Below are 20,381 nucleotides of genomic sequence, written 5' to 3' on the forward strand. Positions count from 1 at the left end.
TTTTCCCTTCTTTATTAATCATCATTGGTGCTGTCTCTGTTCAAGTCCCCATGTTCTCGGATCCTAACTATTGAAGTAGATTTCTGACTTATTCCATTGCAATTTGCCTAGTTTCCATTTAATATATCTTCATTTTTATCCTAGAACAAAGGTTGTGGTCATAATTCTTTTCCTAGTGCCATATATTTTCTCCTCTTTCGATAAGAAGTCCAAATTGCTTAGCCTGTTTACACTTATCTTTAGATTTTACATTTCCTCTTATTGCCTCTTCATTCCCCAACCCCATACTATAGATCATATATAGTAAATGTCTTATTTCTTCAAATTACTATGATGTAAATTCTTTTCTCCTTGCCCTTGCAAACATCTGTCATTTTGTTTAGAATCTTTTCTCTACAGTGCAGTAATGATTCTCAAAAGCCAAGGGCAAGAATTCCTACCACTCCAGAGATGTTCTTGATAACTTTCTTGAGAAAATTGGATTATTTCCTGCATTGTTCTATCATTGCACATTGCATTGTGAAAATTAACTGTAAATATTTGTTTTTACTTCTAATTCCTCTTCTGGGCTGTTTATTCCTATAAGGAAAAGACTGCCTCATATTTAACTTCGTAGTTCTAGGATAACTGGAAAAGTGCTTATTAGGTGCTCAATATTTACTAATTTAATAAATTGGTGAGTTAATTATTTCAAATGATTGTTTTCTTACCTTTATGTCCTAGCATATTTGATATTGAAGAGTAAGTAAATTTTGAAAATAATTTAAAAATTAGAAGTTTTTCTATTTAGTACAATTAAAAAACAAACAAACAAACAAAAATTACAGCCACTTATTGGAGTCAGATTTTCAATAATATTTAAAGTGATGGTCATATAAATAGTAAACAATGATATAAAGACGTGTTCTTCACACATAGTGATGAAATAAACATCTAATAAGATAACCTTTGATTGATCATGCTCTGTTAAATATGAAGCTTGATAAGATGTAAATGGTCAGTGTAGGCAAGGTTATGTTGAAACTGATGGTCAAGGACAATGCTCATGGAAGTTAAAATTTGGCAGACTGGTCCAGAAGGCCTCACACTAATATGTAGCAGAAAGGTGTAGTTTTGTCCTCCCAGTACGACCTCTGGTTATTTATCTAAAGAATAGAAATCAATGTGTATTCTGCATTACTTTTTAAAAATAAAGGAAAATTGTGATTAATGTGAAAGTCCAACAGTGGAAGAAACAGTTTAATAAATGTGGATGTATTGATATAATAGATTATTATAAGGCCATTTATATTGAGAGCAGGGAATATTGACTGACTACCTAGTATAATCTCATTATCATGCAAGATATTTTATATGTGTTATTTAATTTCATCTTCACAAACGCATGAGGCAGGTACCACTATTGTCACTTTGCAGACAAGGACACTGAGGATCAAAGAGATTAAGACATTTTCAGATGGTCATAAAGCTAGTAAATGATATTTCTGGAAACCAACTCAAAATTATGGTTCCCAAATCTAAACATTTTTAACCACAGCATAGAGTCTTCATTTGAAAAGTTATAATAACAAAGACTTAAAATTTAAAAGCATTAAAATGTTAAAGATTTGTGACATATTCTTAAGTGCAAAATACAAATGCACACATGAAAATAGAATATGATGTCCAGATCCTGGTTCCCAAATGCCACCCTCTCATAAAATATAGCAGGGATCCTTGGAGAAGTGGTTGTTTCTAGAGCTGAGTCCATGAAAGTATAAGATGAACCTGGAGTACATTGTGCTGCCAGGATGTAAGAAGTGAAAACAAAACAAACAGGCAAAAAAGGACAAGAGCATGGCAAAAAAAGGACAAGAGCATGTCAAAAAGCAAAGCACCAGGAGCTAACTGAATGATGGTTTTGTTAGCAAAACTAGAATAACTTGAGCAACTAATCAAATAATAATCCCAAAGAAAGAAATAAGTATCAATGTGTGCATATTAGTATAAGTAACTAGCTAACTAACTAAATACATGAGGAAGAAAGAATTGTTCGTTACAGAATAACTACAATTAAAATATATTGAAAGAATAAAGGGAAATGGAAATTTAGAAAACAACATAGCAGTCATCAGTAGAGGCAACATATTGATGGAAGCCAAAAAGTATAAATGAAATATATACAAAATCTAAATTTTCTTCCATATTCATAATAAACATATATATGTATACATATATATGTAATATACATAGGTACACATATGTGTATATTATGTATATGGAAGAAAATAATATATATATACGACGAAGTAAAAATTGTAACTTTACAGTAAAGAAGTCTGGGGGCTTCCCTGGTGGCGCAGTGGTTGAGAATCTGCCTGCCAATGCAGGGGACACGGGTTCGAGCCCTGGTCTGGGAAGATCCCACATGCCGCGGAGCAGCTAGGCCTGTGAGACACAATTACTGAGCCTGCGCGTCTGGAGCCTGTGCTCCGCAACAAGAGAGGCCGCGACAGTGAGAGGCCCGCGCACCGCGATGAAGAGTGGCCCTCGCTCGCCGCAACTAGAGAAAGCCCTCGCACAGAACCGAAGACCCAACACAGCCAAAAAGAAAGAAAGAAAGAAAGAAAGAAGTCTGGCAGACACTAATTAAGTTACCAAATTTAACATCACTAATAATATCACTTAACAACATCATGTGTCCTCTGATAATATGAAAAGGGCATATGTATCGTCTCACTGGTACTTTTTCCCGTAATGAATAACTTCAAGTTAATCAGGAGCAAACACCAGGCTAACTTAAATTGAGAGACATCCTGTAAAATACCTGGCTAGTAATCTTGAAAAGTATCACAGTCATGAAAGAGAAGGAAAGAAAATAGGGCAGTCACAAATTGCAGAAGGTAGGCTTCACCAGTTCTCTGGTATACATCTGCGTGATCAGCAGTTTGGCATTCTGTTATGTCAGCATCAATCATTTTTCTGTGACACCACAGCTTTTTTGGCGCTTTCCTGCGTGCATGCATTCAGCACAGAAATGGCGATCTTTGTTTTAGCCCGGTTCACCCTGCTTAGTTCTCTCTTCCTCACCACAATCACCTACATTGCCATCATCTCAGCCATCCTGAAGCTCCAGTCTGCAGCAGGCAGACAGAAAGCCTTTTCCACCTGTGCCTCCCACCTCATGGGGGTGACCATCTTCTCTGTGTCCCTGATTTTCACATATTTGCAGCCTAATAACACATCATCCCTGACCCAGAAACAGGTGGCAACTGTATTCTATACCACTGTCATTTCAATGCTGAATCCACACATCTGTAGTGTGAGGAACAAAGACATAAAAAATACTCTCCTGAGAGTCATACATAGAAAACTGTTTCCATGACAAATCTCTGCATGTTGCAGTTAAAGCAAATCTGCACGGCTTCAGGCATTCAATTGCTACAGCAATTAGGAAAATAGTAGAGTAACCCCCAAACGCATGACACAAACTAAATAATAACACATGGGAGGTGAATTATCATCTTTCTGTTCCTATGGAATACTGAATCACCATGTAGGGAGTTCATTTCAGTACACAAATTATTCAGATATAGACCTGCACAAATTAGTAAAGAAAGCTTCTGAACGGTGACTAAATTCCTCCATGATCATTCTTGTGTGAGCATGTTATCACACTACATGTTAAACCATTATTAAATTGACTTTTCATATGCTTTGACATCCTGTTTTCTCAGTCATTGACAAAGTGAGAGTAGAAAATTAGTAGATTAAGTGATGATGACTCAAATATTATTAACAAGAAATGATAGCTGATAACTGGAGAGCAAAGGAAAGAGTGCAGAACTAACAAAAGCAAATATAAGTCCCGGGTTGGAGGGGCAAATGGTTGAAGTTATTTCAGTAATGACTAGCGATTACAAGAGACATTGTGTAATATACAGAAATCTCTTAGTAATGTGGATTCATTTTGCCATAACAGCTAAAAGTTTGATCATTTATCTGCAAAAAATGATCTTTGATTACGCAGAAAAGAGATGCGTTTATGCAATGGAGTATGGAATCCATCAAAAACAGCAGAGTTGAATTTCTTAATCACCATAATGTGCCTCCCTAAGTTCAAAGACTTCATATAAACTTTTAAATCTGTGTGTGTGTGTGTGTGTGTGTGTGCGTGTAGATTAATGAAACACTAGCTGTAACACAATTCCTGAGGCATTTTGGAGGTGTCGAGAGATTCTCAATTCTCCACATCAGGCAGAAAAACTTTAAGTCTATAGAATTAAAAGGAGGAACTGGGTTTTAAAATTTTTTCCCTTGAAAAGAGACAATGTAAACCTCATTTAACCAACTCTTCGAGACATTGTTACAAAATGACCCCTGGAAAAGAAGAAGCTCTCAGTACTGCCTTCCCTGTGCTTAAATCATTGAGTAGTAGTCAAAGGAGTTGGGCAATCATATTTCAATGTATATTGAAAGGAATTGAAGATTAATTTGATGAGGTGCTTTTAAGAAAAATGTGTGTTTTTATTGTTTCTCTCTCTCCAACAAGATTGTAAACTCTGTGAGAGAAGAGTTGGCTTAGTCATATTTTTGCTCTCCACAGCATGTAGCAAATGTGCAACATATGCAATATGTAAGTAAATGTTTTCTTTGCTTTTTGTTTGCTGGTGAAAGCGCAGTGATGAATTCATTAAGGTCAAGGATTCTCCTTACTCAAGTTTATATCTTTCTTTGGTATTTGGACAGTCCGGTGAATATTAGCAGTCAACAAACATTAGTTTAGTTGAAAATTCTATTTCTGGAAATCTTTAAAAATCACCCCTTATTTATATATTAAAAAAGGCATAGTGATTAACAGATTTCTTTTGAAATGATTTTTCTCCTTAATGGTTAAGATGTGGAAATGAGTGTACACAGGTTTATACTTTGTTTATGTGATTTTAAATCATCGGAGTCAACTGGTTAGGCCTTCTCAAGAATCATACATCACATACAAACCTCCGATAAAGATAATCAGCCTTCAGTCTTGGGAGCAGCTGAAGATAATTCATGTGAAGGGATCTGTGTGTGCACATGTAAATATTTGGTTTTAAATTTTCAATTTTCTTCTCTGATCTATATTACTTGTGTCTGACTCCTGCAGACTTCATTTTACAATGTATTTTACATTATAAAGTATTGTAAGTGACAACTTTTGAAATATACTATGCATTATTTTAGGGACTTATTGAGGCTACTGTCTGAACTCATCACTCATTCCCTTTATTAAGTCTACATGAATTTTTTCCTTCCAAGAAGAGTGTCTGATTCTGATCGGTTGCTCTCAAGATATTTCATCATCATCACTGAGAATCATTAAACTGATATGTTTCCCTTTCTTTCTTTTTCCACCATGGATTTTCATTCATGCATTATAACTACAATGCACAAATTTTTATAATTGTGTGAAACATCTCAGCTGTTGAAACTTACTTGTGTTTACCATGGTTCTAATTATACGTATTATTCTTATTTTCACTTGCATTGAATGTGTATTCTTCTGTAGATCATTTCAGGACTTTATTTAGTATTAGTAAGATTATGTATCTAATTGTTATTTTTATGTTTTAATGTTTCCTTGCTAGTCTAAGAGCAGAAACATGCCATGCTATTCTTATTAATCATAAGAAGTAGAAATATATTTTATGTGTCCAGAGTTATGATTAAATGTCCGTATATATTTCAATATACTCCTCATATTTATCCCTGGTGTACTTTCATCATTCTCTCTTCTAACTCCTCTTTCTGTACCTTCCCTCTAAACCTGTAATACATATCTTTCCTATTACTAGGTGCTAGAGAAAAAACAATAAATTCAACCTGAAGGGGAGCAGAATTTTCAGTACCAAAATATGCCTCCTTGGCATAAGGATTATCATGAGCTGGCTATTTTTAAAAAGCAGCAGACACAGGAGAAGTTCTAAAAACTAGTAGAGGTTACCCTTTGGCAAGAGGCATTTACATTTAAAAGGAAATCTCCATTTGCAAGTATGTCTCCCTCTCTGTACCATGAAGAGAAAGATGACTAAATCTCTATTCAATGAATAAGGCATGGACTTGAATCTGCATTAACAAACATACCCTTGTTTACTATAGTTTCTTGGCTCCCTTCCCACTCCTCACAACTTATTTTGTCTTTTGCTGGAGATGGTTATCAAGGTAGTGGTTTGAAACCTTTTAGGGGAGTTACTCAGTTTTCCTGGGTATCTCCCATGTATACAGAGTGTATACATATTATTAAATTTCTGTTTGTTTTCTCCTGTTAATCTGCTTTCTATTACAGGGGGTGTGAATCTCAGCCAAAAGCCTAGAAGGGTAGAGGGAAAATTATCTGTTGTCCCCCACAAATCTCATAAAGTAGGGGAAAAAGTGATAGAACTTAGATAACATTTAATGAATTAGAAAGCAAAAAAGAATTTAATAGCATTTATCCAAAAAAAAAAAATTCTTTCATCAGTCAAAGAAAAAAGAAAATAACTAGAATAATCCAGGAGAGAAAGAAAAAAAATACGTATATTGCATAATTAAAACTGTAATGAATTAGGGAATGAAACTATATCATCATTAAATCAAAAGAGATTTTAAAAATCTCTAATCAGGCTTTGGTTTCTGCTATGACACAACAAATAGTATAAGAATAGCTGGAAATCGTAAGTAACACTGAACATGAACAAAATGGATTTCAATGTTGGGAGAATATTAAGCAAGAAAAACTTGCTCCTGCTAATTTTGCAACCACCATGGTTTTTGAGGGGCATTTACATTAAAAATTACCGTTAGTCTCTTATTTGGCTTAACTCCTAAAGTTACCAATTCTCAAATAGGTTTATGCATGCTTTTTAATTATCTCATAAGCCTGTGTCGATGAAAAAAATAATTGGTCACTCTAAGAAAGAAATAGAAAATTTTATTCAAGGCAAGTTGAGGATTATAACCTGGGAACAGCGTCTCAGAAAGCTTCAAGAACTTCCCCTTAGAGGTCAAAGGACAGTTATATAAGTTTTGGACACAGAGGCCTGTACATTAAATGATGTTTTATTGACAGTGGACACAACCCAGATATAAGCAAGAATAGGTAGTGGGTCATCGTGGCCCCATATGAGATCAATAAGGAATGCTATATTGTAAGGAGTTTTCTTTTTGAAACTGGGAGAATGTTGCCCTTTAGAGTTGAGCACGTATTTCTGCTGATGGGGGAGGTTTTGTCAATGTGTAATGCAGATACACAATACAGAGGAAAGGGGAGAGAGGAGGCCAAAGGCCAGAGAAAAATTTTTGTTGTTTAAACTTTTCTTGTCTTGCCATAAAACATGAATTTTATTACACATCAGTTTTAGCAGCACTTAGTTTTGATGAGTCGATCTGCCCTTCCAAAGTTCATACAATACATACAAAAGTAACTCCATTATCCACACCAACAAATTATCTCCTGAAATTCTGGAGTATGAGCAGACTTTCCTGGAAGAGTCACTTTTAAATCTACACGAAAATTGGTTTAATGATCATGAATTAATGAAAGATTCACAGGAATGTTTTAAACTGATTCGAAGTCAGTCCCTTTTTAGAGACTTCCTTTGGTTCCTCATCTTGGATAAACAAGCCTCAATATAATATTTAACATCTGATGAACACTTCTAGAGGGAGGTTGGTTATGGGGTATCAGTCAAAGTGTAATACATGAAATTATGGGTTTTATGAAAGGATAGTATAACATTGGTCATATTACATTATGAAATTATTGTTATAAAATGAGAATGGATACTGAATATACTGTATGATAATAATTATGCAAACCTAGAGGCCTACAAACAAGCATTCTATGAACAAAAAAATTTGGAGAAATTCATTTAAATGTTACAACAGTTTTGAATTGTTTTGTATCATTTTTTGAATTTTGTTATATTTTAATTTTCTTTCTAATGAACATGTTTACTCCTATAATAGTGTCACACATTTAAATACAAAAGTTTTGTTGTGAAAAATGTGTCATTCCATCCCTGATGGTTTCAATCATAGACTAATTAAGTATTTCTCTAGAAATAGTTTCTCTACTGCCCCAGGCATCAATTAAGAGCAACACAAAGGAAGACCAAACTATTAGGCTCTTCATTGTGTGGCTTCTAAGGGAAAAGACAACTAGCTTCTCAAAACCTAGCATAGCTGCATTTGGTCCCTGAACTTTTTTCCTTGAAGACATGTTAAGCAATCCTCCTTGGAAACTGCTCCACAGGGATGACCAAATGTTGCATTATTATCAATCCCCAGTATATGAGGTTCTCAAATTATCAGGGTGAAAGGCAAGCCACACTCTGCTCCGCTTACGTATGTCCCCAGAAGATCCCTGAAACTCTTTTTAGACATAACTTCCTGGCAAATTTTACAGTTGATCAGGAGCTGAAGAAAATTTCTATGTTGATTTATTTTTCCCTTAGAATAAAATAAAATGAGTGCACTAAAATTTAAAAAGAACTTATTTCAAAGAAAAAATACTATACTACAGAAATATATTATAGAAATGGTCTACATATTTTATCTGTGAGCAAAATTTGAGGTTGACATACTTCTAAACAAATAATATTGGAAGAAAGCGTTTTTTTCACCAACTTTGTCTACCGGTAAGTATTATTCTCATAATTAGAAGGTATTAGTTAGGATCCAATAAAACGGTACATTATCAGAAGAATATGCTTACAGATATCATTTAGAACTTACCCTAAGTAAAGCCAGGGTTTGTGAAACCTGATATATAGAGTTGATATTTTCAGGGCCTGCAATCAACGTGCATGTTTTAGCAATATAATTTTAGAAGAAATTTAATTTTGAATGGTCAAGTTGAGAAAACATGTCTTTTGGAAATTAATACTAATATATGGTCTATAATTTTAATACACCCTACTAAAGTCCACTAAGGTTGAAATTTAATTTTCATTAGTATTAAATCATATTGGGGGAAAAAAAGAATGGTACATGGTGCATTAAAACTCTTCTTCTATCATTATTTATTGTATATCTATCAGTTTTTTCCTCAGTTTTGCTGAAGTTAATACAAATAGGAATATAGTATTATGGACATACTCTCTGGAGTCTATCTTGGTAGAATTACAGAGCCAATATTTAATAGGTCTGACCCAGGATAACTTACCTAAATTCTTTGTGCCCTTTTATTCATCTAAAAAAATGTGGCTAATAGTTCTACCTATGGTATAATAATCTTATGGGGATTAAATGCATTAATAACAGGAAGCATTTAGAACAGTGTCAGGCTTATTCTAATTATTTAATATATTAGCTTTTATTATATTATATCCAAATATCAATTTATACCTATTTCTATATTTGGCAATCAAATTAAGATTTTTCTCTTCATACACTGTACAGCCCTCATTATTATCATATTCTAGAAACACTAAACTAATATAAATGTCACATCATTCATAGAAACACAAATCTTTCTGAAGTAATTCCTACTCAGTATTAAATTTGATTTCTCAACAGTTTACAGCATTTGAACACTATGGGTAGAAGGAATATGTCTGACTTCATCCTCATGGGATTGACATATTCTGAAGAGATCCAGCTGGTCCTCTTTAGGCTATTTCTCCTGATATACCTGATCACTCTGTTGGGGGATGCAGGGATGATGTTGATAATCTGCCTGTATCTCCAGCTTCAAACCCTCATGTATTTTTTTCCTCAGTCACCTGTCATTTCTTGACCTCAGTTACTCAACCATCATCACCCCTAAAACCTTAGAAAACTTACTGACTTCCACCAAGTATATTTCATACCTGAACTGCTCCACCCAAATGCATTTCTTTGTCCTCTTCAGTGCCACTGAAGGTTCTTTTCTCTCCTCAATGGCGTATGATCGCCATGTAGCTATCTGCAATCCTCTGCATTACAGAGTTATGGCCACAAGACGCTGCTCCTCCCTTGTCTTTGGATCCTATTTTACTGGCTTCATGGACTCCTCTGTCAATGTGCTTTGCATGAGCAGATTGGATTTCTGTGACTCCAATGTAATCCATCACCTTTTCTGTGAAGCACTCCCAATATTAGCCCTGTCCTGCACTGGCACACACGACACTGAAATCACAATATACATTTTTGCTGGCTCCACCGTAGTGGTGTCTCTTATCACAATATCTGTGTACTATGTGTCCATCGTGTCTACTAGCCTGAAAATTACTTCCAATTCAGGGAAGTGAAAAGCCTTCTCTATTTGTGCCTCCCATCTCCTGGGAGTCACCATCTTTTATGGCACTACTGTTTTTACTTACTTAAAACCAGGTAAGTCCTACTGCTTGGGACAGGATCAAGTGGCTTCTGTTTTCTATACCATTGTTATCCCTATGTTGAATCCATTCATATATAGTCTTCGAAACAAAGAAGTTAAAAATGCTCTAATTAGAGTCATGCTGAAGAGAAAATGCTCGAAGCAATTAAAATAACAGTGACACTAAACTTTTACACTCACCTGTCTTTTTCTTTCCTGTAGTGTATTTCCTTGCTCTCTCTCCAGAAACAAATTGAACTTTCTTTCTTTCTTTATCTCTTTCTTTTTCTTTCTTTCTCCCTTCCTTCCTTGCTCTTTCTTTCTTTCCTTCTTTCCTTTTCTTTCTTTCTTCCTTTCTTTCTTTCCTTTTCTTTCTTCCTTCCTCCATTCCTCCCTCCCTCTTTCTTTCTTTCTTTCTTTCTTTCTTTCTTTCTTTCTTTCTTTCTTTCTTTCTTTCTTTCTTTCTTTCTTTCTTTCTTTCTTTCTTTCTTTCTTTCTTTCTTTCTTTCTTTCTTTCTTTCTTTCTTTCTTTCTTTCTTTCTTTCTTTCCTTCCTTCCTTCCTTCCTTCCTTCCTTCCTTCCTTCTTTCTTTTCTTTTCTTTCTTTCTTTCAAAACATTCTTTGCTTGACCAAATATGATCTTGGGCATTTCCTGGAATATGCCTTTAGAAATCCACATTGTGATTGGAAACCATGAAACATGTTAAATCCCTGATCTAAATATATATGTTTTTAAGGGCAACTGATTTGCCAAATGAAAAACTATAGTTATCACTTTTTAAACTATATCATAGAAATTCAGATAATTTTATGATGGAAAAGAGCTACATTTTGGGAACAATGACAACAGTTTTAGCAATTATTTCATTTACTTTATGGAGAAGCAATATAGCAGAGAGACTATGAGCACTTGCTTTGGAACCAAATATTCCAGGATGTAGATTTTAGATCTGCAACCCTTTTAGCTGTGTAACACTTAAAAAACATTGAAACTTTAAGCCTCATGTTTTCTCAACTGCACAAAATAAATAATAATTTTAGGTCCATAGAGTTATTGTGAAGATTAAATCAGATAATGGATGTAAAGCATTTAAGGCGGTCCTAATAAGTGCTGGCCATTATCGTTAGATCACTCACATTCCTGCAGTATTTTTAATATACAATGGCTTTTTCTTAAAGAATATTCACTGTGTTTTATAAATTACTATTGGTTGATTTAAAGGATAAACACACAAACAGCTAAGGAAAAACTCAGCACTTCACAATTTTGGATTTAGAGTGATATATTCTAACACTGGAGAAAATTTGAAAAATATTGAAAAATGTAAGGAAATAGAAATGCCCTAAAAATTAGCAACTTTGTAAATTTCTTCTAGATTGATAGTTATGTATGTATGTGAATATATTATATACATGAGCAATATTTCTGTCATTTCCTATGTACTTTTTTTCAGCTTTTTGTGTGCACTAACAAGATTAACCTTTGAGTATGTCTTTGTCATTGAAATCTAAGGTGAGTGTGTTTTTGGTGCATGGGAAAAATTGAGACTCTCATTTTGCAATGCTTTGGACATGAAATGTTTGTAAATTCATCATGTTAAAAATCTGCATGCAGTGATATCTCTTTGGTGGCTCTCTGAAAACATTTAAAACCCCTACCTTTCTGTGATGTGTCAACAAGCTTCAGTAAACTGCTTCTTTGTTGAAATTCTATGTATTTTATTTTATTTTATTATTTTTTTGTGTGTGTGGAGTTGAATCCAATCAGTGTAACTCCTGAATGTACTTTTTTTTTTTTTAAGCATCTTTATTGGAGTATAATTGCTATACAATGTTTTTTGGCTGCACTGGGTCTTTGTTGCTGCACGTGGGCTTTCTCTAGTTGCGGTGAGCAGGGGCTACTCTTTGTTGAGGTGCACTCAGTAGTTGCAGCACGCAGGCTCAGTAGTTGTGGCGCACGGGCTTAGCTGTTCTGTGGCATGTGGGATCTTCCCTGACCAGGGATCAGACCCATGTGCCCTGCATTGGCAGGTGGATTCTTAACCACTGTGTCACCAGGAAAGTCCAAATTCTGTGTATTTTAAAACATCATCGTCATTCTCTTGATTTCTATAGGTTTGTTATGATCAGGTTTGTTATGATCATTAAAAATAAATTCTTGAATTAAATGCTTGACTCATGTGTTTAAAATTTTTTAACAGATACAAGTTGTGTAGCTACTAATTTTCAATGAATTCAGATGTCGTGACAACCCATTAACTTTATCAAGTAGAGTGCTAAATTTTCTTTTATTTTAAAATTTTATTTTAAAATTCTTCTATTTTAAAATTTTATTTTAAAATTCTTGTACATAATCTTGAATTGCCATTTTAATTTTCTCTGCTATTTAAAGGTTAAGAATGTACTTTTCATTTCCCAAGTATTTCATATTTTTTGTTTAAACTTTCATAACCAGATGGTTTTTATTCAAACAATAATGATTATAAAAATTTTATTTTTTGAAATTTAGATTGTTTTCTCAGTAAAACTATATTTGATTATTTTTCTTCCATACTTTTTTTTTTTTTTTTTAAAGACTGGGTAGGATCTTTTTTTAAAAATTTTATTATTTATTTATTTATTTTTGGCTGCGTTGGGTCTTCGTTTCTGTGCGAGGGCTTTCTCTAGTTGTGGCAAGTGGGGGCCACTCTTCATCGTGGTGCGTGGGCCTCTCACTATCGCGGCCTCTCTTGTTGCCGAGCACAGGCTCCAGGCGCGCAGGCTCAGTGATTGTGGCTCACGGGCCCAGTTGCTCCGCAGCATGTGGGATCTTCCCAGACCAGGGCTTGAACCCGTGTCCCCTGCATTAGCAGGCAGATTCTCAACCACTGCGCCACCAGGGAAGCCCCTCTTCCATACTTTTTAAGTGTTAAAAATAAAATGCAAAAGTGCAATTCTCTTCTAGGAGTTAAAAGTTTAAATTATTTTTACTAATTCAAAGTTGTCAAAAAATTTATTCAAGTCTTTTAAATATGCATTATGTTTCCATACTTAAGTTATTTTTTAAAATTCCTTATCTTATATGCATGCCATTTGAAATTATTATGACCGTTTTGCTCTGATTTCCATGTTTTTAGACTCTATATTTACAGCTATTGTTATGTGGTTTTGCTTGCATTTGTTTAATAGTATACATTTTTGGCTCCTTTTTCATCTTTTATAAACATAATGTCATTTCCTATATTTACAGGCTCTTTTCAGTTTTCTAGTCTCTTTTATAAACTATGTTTTTTCCTCTCTTTCATTTCTATTTCTGTGATTAGGAAATGTATTCTGTTGTTTTATGCTGGCAAATACTGTCAACAGATTGTATGATTTTGTGGACAGCACTTAAGTTAGGAAAGTTATAATGAAAGTAAACTAAACTCTAATTAAATTAAGGCAACCCTATTTTTTTCACAATGCAGTTTGGAAACCCTTTATATAATTTCATTACACATGTGTAATATAATCTATGGACCATATGAAAGATTTAGACTATTTGCATTTGCTCTGAACATTCCTTGCTGTATCAGAGCACTCATATTTTATGTAAAATATGGTCTGAAGTAATTCAAAACATACTATGCTTTTTTATGGTGCCGTGACAAAATGCTGTTTAATGGAAATATGATAGAGAAAATAATACAAGAATAGAACATGCCCAAAACACAAACAGCTGTGTTTACTTCCAAATAATTGATAGATACAATGGTGATAACATATTTTACTAAGCACTTCCCATGTGCCAGTCAACATTCAAAGAGCTTTAGATATATAGTGAAAACAGTTTACTTTCACGAGGTAACTTCCAGGTAGGTACCAGCAAAATCTACATGTTTTCTCAGGTCTTTCTGCTTGTTCAGGCAAAGACTTAAAAGGAATCGTGAAATTTTGTCTTTATCTCACACATCTCACATCCAGTCTACAGCATATTATGTTGATTCAAAATACAGGATATATTTGGAGTCTGACTACTTCTCAACATTTATTTTTCTGCTACCACCCTGGCCCAAAGAACCACCATCTCTCAGTCTTAGAATTATTGCTGCAGCCTCCTGGCTTGTCTCTGTTTAGACTTATCTCTCTTGAATCTAAATGTCAATGTAAGGGTCAGAGTAATACTGTTAAACAATAAAACGGATTATATCACTTTCTTCACAAATCCTACAAGACTTCTCATCACACTAACAGGAAAAATGAAAACCTTCATAAGAGCCCACTGGTCCACAATGACTTTGTCCCCACTCCTTACCTCTACAAACTCATTCCTTCCTATTCTATCACTCATACTCACTTTAATTAGACCACATGACATCCTAACTCTTCTGTACCAATTAGTCCTGCTACTTCCTGGAATTTTTCCATTTTCTGTTCTTCATTCCAAAACTTCCTTTTCATAGACAACTGCATGCTTTTTTTCTTATTCTATTCTTAATAAAATCATCCTTACCAACTTATGTAAAACTATACCCCTTTTCATGCCTCGTCTGTTTTCCACGGAAATTATCTCCAGCTAACCTTTACAGATTTCGCTAGTGCATTTTGTGTCTTGTCTGCCACCCGCACCCCTCCCCCCACCACACTATCATGTAAGCTTAATGAGTGCAGGATTCTTAATGAGTGCAGGATGAGACAATGGGGAACAACTGTTAGCTGATGCAAGGTTTCTTTTAGGAGTGATGAACATACATATAACCCTTTAAACAGATTACACATCATGAGTTATACATTTTGAGTATATAACACAGGTGAAATGTATGGTATGTAAATTATTTCTTAAGAATGTTCCTATCTTTATATACCTCTAAATATTATTTACATGAGATAAGGGAGAAAAGGTCATGGGAGATTTTTTTCAAAATGAATAAATGCCACAAAAATACAATCAGGAAAATAGAAGAAAGGAGGAATATATAGATGAAGAAAGCAGAACATGTATATATTTTGATCCTCCAAAGAAGAAAACTAAGCCAAAGAAACAGAAAAGATATCACAAGACATAATCAAGATTTTTTCCTCTGAAATGAGAGAAGAATTGGAACTTCCTATTGAAAGGATATGATGTGTTCTAAGTAAGTCAATGAAGAATGATCAGTATTAAATTTTTTATTAAAGTTAGCATTTCTTTACACAGAACCAGACCAAAAGATCTTGTTACTTTTAAGGGCTAGCAAAATACCTGTATCATGCTTCAACAGTACTTAATTGCAGGATAAAATGAGAACAAGGGCAGAACAAAAGGCGAATATGAATATAATTAAGTAGTCCAACTGAACTTCAGCTACTTCCTAATGCCAATATTTCTCAAAGTAGGAATCCAAGAGATGAAACCTAAAAAAAAAATAGGAGTAACAGGGATAATACAGCAGAAATTTTTAACACTAACTATATTTTTAAGATACAAAAACATTCTAAAAGTAAACAAATAACAGCACAGTGGGTAATGAAGACAGACCACAAAGGGAAAAACTTCATGTTTGTTTGTGTATGACTATGTATATATGCCTGAATAAATCTGTGTGTGTATGCTACATGTTTGTAACATGAACATTACGTCGAAGCTAAACCAAATTGTAATTGTAAAGGCACCTAACATGGCTTTAAAATGAAAAGACTTTCAGTATAGCTTTTTTTTAAGCGAAATATATTACAAAATTGTCTCAGAAAGTTAAAAATAAAAGTATGGGCACACATTTAGGCAATACATATTCAAAGAAACCACTGGTTGTAATTTTAATGTAAAAAATACAGAATGCAGGAAAGATGATCAAAATAAACAAAAAAGAATACTTGTACTGATGGAGTTTAATTCACAAAGAAGACTGAAAAGTAAGTATTATCTGTGCAAATAGTAATCTAGCAACAGATATCTAAAACAGGGAACTTCTAATACAGGGAATGCGAAGAGAAATACACAGAATCATACAAATATTAGCAAAACATAATATGCCTCTATTTTTAAAAGTTTAGTCAAGAAAACATTGAAGAGGACATAAATGCTTAAGGCAGTCATTTAATCTGATTACTTTTATAGATAAGTATGTATTAAGCTTTGACCACAAATAAGAGAGTATTCACTTCCTTTTCAAGTATATTTTCAGTATTATAAAAACTGCCATATAATAGTGAAAACAATGATCTGGATTGAAAATATTTAAAAGTTTCATTCTGTTTAGAAATGAATGACAAATAAAAATCTCAAAATATTACATTTAGGCATTTAAAAATAAGCTACTAAACTACTCCCAAGTCATAGAGAAATAAGAAAATATGACATATTTAATATGATAATGAAAATATGACATATTAAAAATATGGGATGCCACTGACACAGGGTACATTGGAAAATCCATATCGAATTGAGAAAACTAGAAAAGAATAGCAAGAGAGACTAATAGAAAAAAGAAAAATATTTAAAGGAATAATAAGCTAGAAAATCTAAACCATAATTTTGACACAGAAAATGCTGTCTCTGTTTTACTTGTGTCCCTTAATTTAATTAAATAAAATGGTTTTCGTAGTTTCCAACCTATAATATTCATTCATTAAGGGAATACCTATGAGGAACAATATGTGTCAGACATTGTTCTAGACTCTGGAAAGTTGATTAGACAATAAATCAGATATAAATTAAATGCATATTATATAAAATAATGACAAACAGAATGGTTCCATTCAGTAAACGAGGAATATGAGGAGATGAAAAGGTGGTAAATTGCATTATTATAATGCAGACAATGAGACCTTACTAAGAAAAAATCATTTAAAGGAAGAAATCATGTGAATAGCAGTGGGGAGAGTCTTCCAAACAGGAGAAAAGAAAGGCAGAAAAATTGTGAGGGAAATATGTTTCAATAAGAAATATCCTGTGTTTATACTGTTGAGGTGTTATTAAACTTAATAATCCCACTTAAGGGAAATATACTTAGGTTGTACTCCATGTTCCAAGCAGATTTTTTGGGTTGAAATCAAAAGAGTTTTCACAAAATACAAATAGAAATAATAATAATAATAATAATAAAGGAAAGAAAAAAGAAGGAAGGCAGGAAGGAAGGAAGACCACTGCCATTAACAATTGACTTTGAAGGACACATTTCCTTACAATAAAAATGCGGTCTGTTGGGAGCAGGGATGTTTTCCTGTACCTTGGTTCTTGGGCCTGGGCACTAAGGATTGGTGGCATCGACAAGGGCCTCACAGAGTGGGAGGGGTCAAAGGAAAACAGAGCAAAGCTGAGTCAGGACCAGGCCTGCAGGGAAGCCCATAAAGAGGGGTGTGGGATTAGTTCAGAAAGAGCCAAATCTGTCAGCCAGATGTACCTTACCCTCTAAATTGTGCTTGTGTTTGTCCTTCTTGCGTTTAAATATAATCTTGATAAATGCTAATGCCTAGTCTCTGTATTCCCTGAGGAATTATAAAACGGTTTGAATGTACATGCTCTGGATGAAATAATTAAAGGGGGAGATATAAACTGTCACAAATAGCATGGTTGTTATGCCAGGGATTGGAGCACATATCTGTGACCCCTGACTCGCAGGTTGGGATTAGACTGCTGCCAATGTGTAGATCAAAGGATGCCGCAGAGTGCTTTGAACTGCAGTTCAGTACCAATAACTCCATGGAAAGTGGTATGGGAGCATGTCAGCTATAGTTTTGCTATCAATTAGATGGTATTTGCTCAAGCTTGTCAGATATAATTATAAAGTTCCTTGCAATTGCAACTTGGGATTCTATGCAATATGACTTGTATTGAGATAAAAGTTAATACTATACATTTTAAAGTAAATATTTCATGCATGTGTGACTCTGTATGTCTGTAAATATACATATAATATATACCAATATTCGTATGTTGAAATCCTAACTCCTTTATGCAGAATGTGACTGTATGTAATGATAGGATTATTGTGAAAGTAAATAAATTAAAATGATTCCTTCAGGGGGCCCTAATCCAATATGATAGGTATATTTATAACCAAAAGACATTAGGACGCAGACACACAGAGAGAAAAGAACACTTGAAGACATAGAGGAGGGACGGCCATCTACAAGCCAAGGACAAAGTCCTTAGAAGAAGTCATCCCGACTTCACCTTGATCTCAGACTTCTAGATTCTAGAAGAGTGAGAACTAAGTTTCAGTTGTTTAAGACACTAGTCTGTGGTACTTTGTTGTGGCAACACTGAAACTACTACAATCAGTATCAGCATGTATGTACGTATATGTATATATGTGTGTATTTATGTACGTATGTGTATCTAAGAGTGAAGTAAGAAGCAAATAGATGACATTTTTTCTGCACATGTGGAAACGGCACAGGTGGAGGTATGATTTTGATCTTTATATAAAAATATCCAAAGAGAATAGAAACACACTAATAAACTTTAATATTATTAAATTTATTAATATTTTATCATAAGTTGATATGGAGACAATGAACAACATTCTTCATTTGCTTCAATTTAATGGTTAGTGTGAAAAATATACTTTATTGATACATCCATTTTTACCAAACACTCTCTTCATTGCCTCTTTGACATCTTTATTCCTAAAACTGTATAAGTGATGGGATTCAGCATGGGAATCACAATGGTGTAAAATGTCGACATGATCATGTCATGGTCCAAAGCATAGCTGGAACTTGGTCTCACATACAGGAAGAGGATGGTTCCGTGGTAAATTGACACTCCAGTTAGGTGAGAGCCACATGTAGAAAAGACTTTCCTTCTCCCCTCAGCAGAATGCATCCTCAGAATGGCCAACAGCATGAAGCCACAGGAGATCAGGACAATCAGGGCAGTGACTGTCTCAACAGAGCCCACAAAGTAGAAGAGCACAAGCTGGTTTGTGTGAGTGTCAGAGCAAGAAATGGTGAGGAGGGGAGGGAGGTCACAAAAGACACGTCTGATTTCATGGGATGCACAGAAGGATAGACTAAATGTGGCCACTGTGTGTACAGAGGCATGCAAGATGCCGCCAACATAGGGAGCAATGATAAGGGACACATAGACTCTGGGTGCCATGCTAACTGAATACAGGAGAGGGTTGCAGATGGTTACATAGCAATCATGTGCCATTGCAGCCAAGAGGAATCTTTCTGTGGTCCCAAAAGTTAACAGCGAGAAACATCTGGGTTGCACATCTAAGATAGGAAATGGTTTTATTCTCTAACAGGAAATTGACCAACATTTTTGGAGTGACAACAGAGGAATAGCAGGCATCCAAGAATAATAACACACTCAGAAAATAGTACATAAGGTTGTGGAGCAGAGAATCCACAATGACCAATAAAACCAATCCTAAATTTCCTACCAGTGTAGAAAGATAGATTGCTAGAAAAGTAAAAATAGGAAGATTTGCACATTAAAATCATCTGTGAAGCCCATCAATATAAACACAGTGACTTCAGTTGCATTTTCCATCTGAATCCTGTATGAATCTAAATCTGATATCAGCCCTCTGTCTCAAAAAATTATACAACTATACTTTGACCTTTAATAGGCGGAACAGTTCTCGGAGCTTTCTGAGAGGCTGTTCCTGGGTTACAATTCTTTATTTGGTTCAAATAAAATCTTGCATTTCTTTCTTAGATCAACTGATTATTTTTTTGTCGACAGCTACCAGAAATTTCACCTGATAGGGAGAAGTTTCTGCCTTGGCCCATTTGGACTGTGCAAGCTAAAGCTGAGCATTCTATTACATTATAATAATTCTATCTGGCATTTTATCTGATTGAGTTTTTTGAACTCCAATTACTCCTCCAATTGAAAGTATTGCTTACAGAATTCCAGATTTTCATGGAGGACAAACTGAATGTGAAAGGAAGGGAATCCAGGTGGATTAAGCTAAAGTAGGTTCATTATCTTCAATCAGAGCAGTTCTACTTGGTTTTACTGACTTCCCATGTAAATTTTATGAAATGCAGAGGGTGGCACTTAACACTGAAATATTTTTAAAATTACTGTATATACTGCATTGTACTATTTGAGAACTCCACAAGAATTCTCAGACAAAAGTGGAAGTGTACTAAAGAAAATTGTGATACCCTTGTATAAATGAATGAA

General features: G+C 34.4%; 2 protein-coding genes and 2 pseudogenes across 4 annotated transcripts in view; 3 read left to right on the forward strand and 1 right to left on the reverse strand.

Annotated features, from left to right (window-relative positions):
- LOC309668481 (olfactory receptor 1165-like) overlaps window positions 1-20,381 on the forward strand; it is a 269,123-nt gene that overhangs the window by 101,316 nt on the left and 147,426 nt on the right. The window lies entirely within an intron of this gene.
- On the forward strand, window positions 1,385-4,508 carry LOC309636442 (olfactory receptor 8I2-like; annotated as a pseudogene). The gene is made up of 2 exons: window positions 1,385-1,393; window positions 2,880-4,508. The product of its transcript is annotated as an olfactory receptor 8I2-like (transcript).
- On the forward strand, window positions 4,504-13,716 carry LOC309668474 (olfactory receptor 8H3-like; annotated as a pseudogene). Its single transcript has one exon. The product of its transcript is annotated as an olfactory receptor 8H3-like (transcript).
- On the reverse strand, window positions 16,562-19,739 carry LOC309668468 (olfactory receptor 5T9-like; the record flags this gene model as incomplete). Its single annotated transcript, XM_082478346.1, is given in 4 exon segments — window positions 16,562-18,879; window positions 18,882-19,430; window positions 19,432-19,670; window positions 19,673-19,739. Coding segments are annotated over 4 exon segments (948 nt in total). The 3' UTR covers window positions 16,562-18,786.

The sequence above is a fragment of the Balaenoptera physalus genome (genome assembly GCF_965194825.1).
Source record: "Balaenoptera physalus genome assembly, chromosome: 10".
NCBI classification, from domain to species: domain Eukaryota; kingdom Metazoa; phylum Chordata; class Mammalia; order Artiodactyla; family Balaenopteridae; genus Balaenoptera; species Balaenoptera physalus.